Source organism: Buceros rhinoceros, unplaced genomic scaffold, assembly GCF_000710305.1.
Source record: "Buceros rhinoceros silvestris isolate BGI_N320 unplaced genomic scaffold, ASM71030v1 scaffold33196, whole genome shotgun sequence".
In the NCBI taxonomy this organism is placed as follows: domain Eukaryota; kingdom Metazoa; phylum Chordata; class Aves; order Bucerotiformes; family Bucerotidae; genus Buceros; species Buceros rhinoceros.
The window spans coordinates 7,837-9,974 of NW_010419894.1; the positions used below are offsets into that span (position 1 = coordinate 7,837).

The window sequence follows — 2,138 nt, forward strand, 5'->3', positions numbered from 1 at the left end:
CTCTCCAGAGCAGACCTGCTGCAGCCTGCCTTGGCAGCCAGGCAGACGTCTACCTCCATCCGAGCTGCTGCAAAAGGAAATGGCATTTAAATAGCTGCTGGAGGGTTAGAACGGGGTGATGCTCTCTCCAGGCTGCTAATTGGTGGGTCCCTCCACCAGCATCAGCTTGCTGCAGGTCTGAGCTTCCTCGGCACGGTCCTTTCCTCCCGTTTTGCCTCCGTGCTCAGCTCGACGTGGCTTAACAGAGACATCTCCTGGTCAAGCCAGAGCCTTCCTTTCTGAAGAAAGTCAGGAAAAAATAAAAAGGCTGGTACTTCAAACTCAGTGGTTGACCTTTGTGGTGGAGCACAGATGGAGTGGTGAGCTCCCAGCTCTCTGCTCTGTGAAGGTGTCCCCATGCCGGCGTGTCTGCCTTCCTCTGTGGCACTCATGCAGCTTTGCCCCCATCATCCTCATTCTGCCTCAACACCTTGTGCTGAGATCGAGCAGCCAAGGCATAGCTTCGTGCTGCACAGCTAAATAGAACTTGACGCTTGGATGACTGGACAACATGAGGTTGATGGATATTCAGGGTTTGGCTAAGCATGACCTAGTCCTGGCCAAGCCGGACATCCATCTCCTACCTAAACATCACGCTTCCCAGCTGTCCTCCCTTGCTGTTTTGTCCTCAGACCTCGTTCCACTGTGCCCGATTCTCCCAGATGTCTTTTTCTAACCCTCCTTGGCCCTTTCCACCCCTGCCCACATCTCCCTCAGAACTTCCGGCCTTGGGGTGCAATGTTCAGCACATCCTTACTTTACAGTGTAAATTTCTAGTATCTCAGTGTATTAGATGTACTTGCATGTGGAATAGTCTGAGGTACAGAACGAGTGTTGGGTTTTTTATCCACCTTGTGATCAGGAAAGTGATAAACCAGGCCAAGCATCAGTGCTGCCATGGCACAAAAGCAATGGCCAGGCTTGGCCCATCCATCCGTTTGTGCGACAGCAGGGTCCTGCTGGCCTCAAAGCGTCCACCACCTGGGCTTGACCCTATGATTTCCAGAGATGAAGTGTTGGGGGATGCAGAGAAGGAAAGGGCCCAACTCTGCAAAAAAGAAGCGGAAATGTCCCAAATGATCTCCCAGTAGAGCCCTGGGTATGCATTCAGCTAAAACCCCTTTATCTGAGAGGGTTTGGTGGACACCCAGCACGGGCCCACTCCCAGCCTGTTACGAAGACTCGCCAGAGCAGTTGCCTCTTCTGCTCTCTCCCCACTGCTAAGACATGAACAGCTTTACAAGATGATCTCTCAGCTTAATGACAAACCAGGAGCTGGCACCAAAGCAGGAACATTTCTAGAGACGTTCCTCAGTTCTCGGTGCTTGGATCAGTCCTCAGCCCCACGTTATTTAACACATTGTCAACACCTTTCAAAAGACATAATATTGTTGCTGATAAAATTTGTCAGTGATGGAAAGGCTTAGAAAAGAGTAAATTGAGTAGAAGATCATCAATAAAAGTAGTTAGAATGATTCAAAGAGCTGGGCACAAAGGAAAATGGTGTGTTTTTCAGTGTATCAAGAAGTACGAGCAGTCACGTAGGAGCAAAGTGGACCACAGTTAGATGTAGGAAGTTTTATCCTTGGAGATGCCACCTGAAAAAGCCAGGGAGGAATTGTCACCAATAACCAGCTCAAGAGAAGGCCCCGAGTTGCATTATAGCTGGAATGGGCATCAGTGGGAGAGCTGTTGGGTCCTGCTCTGGCATCCACAGCTTGGGAGAGACATCGGTGAAGTGGGGAGGGTTCAGGAAAGGGCCAGGAGGTTGAGACAAGGAACTGGAAATCCACCATGGCCAAACCCCTTCAGTATCTTGGGGCAGGGGGTCATGTCTCTTTCCCATGCCACCTCTCTGCCTTGTCCCCAATTGCTAATTCAGGCCACCCTGAAGGCTGGGTTGAAGCATCCCTGAAACTCGGTGTCCCCAAAGCTGCCACCTTTACCCACTCAGCTCTCCCAAAATAACAGGTGCCCGTTTCCCTCCCTCCTCCACAGTCATCGACGGCCCAACACAGATCCTGGTGCGGGACGTCTCCGACACAGTGGCCTTCGTGGAGTGGACGCCGCCGCGTGCCAAGGTGGACGCCATCCTGCTG

The 2,138-nt window shown here is 51.7% G+C and overlaps 1 protein-coding gene across 1 annotated transcript in view; it reads left to right on the plus strand.

Moving 5' to 3' along the window:
* TNR (tenascin R) overlaps positions 1 to 2,138 on the plus strand; it is a gene marked incomplete at its 5' end in the record, with an annotated part of 27,149 nt that overhangs the window by 6,474 nt on the left and 18,537 nt on the right. The window contains one exon of the mRNA XM_010139116.1: positions 2,038 to 2,134. Coding sequence (XP_010137418.1) covers positions 2,038 to 2,134 — 97 coding nt within the window. The remainder of the gene's footprint in view (positions 1 to 2,037; positions 2,135 to 2,138) is intronic.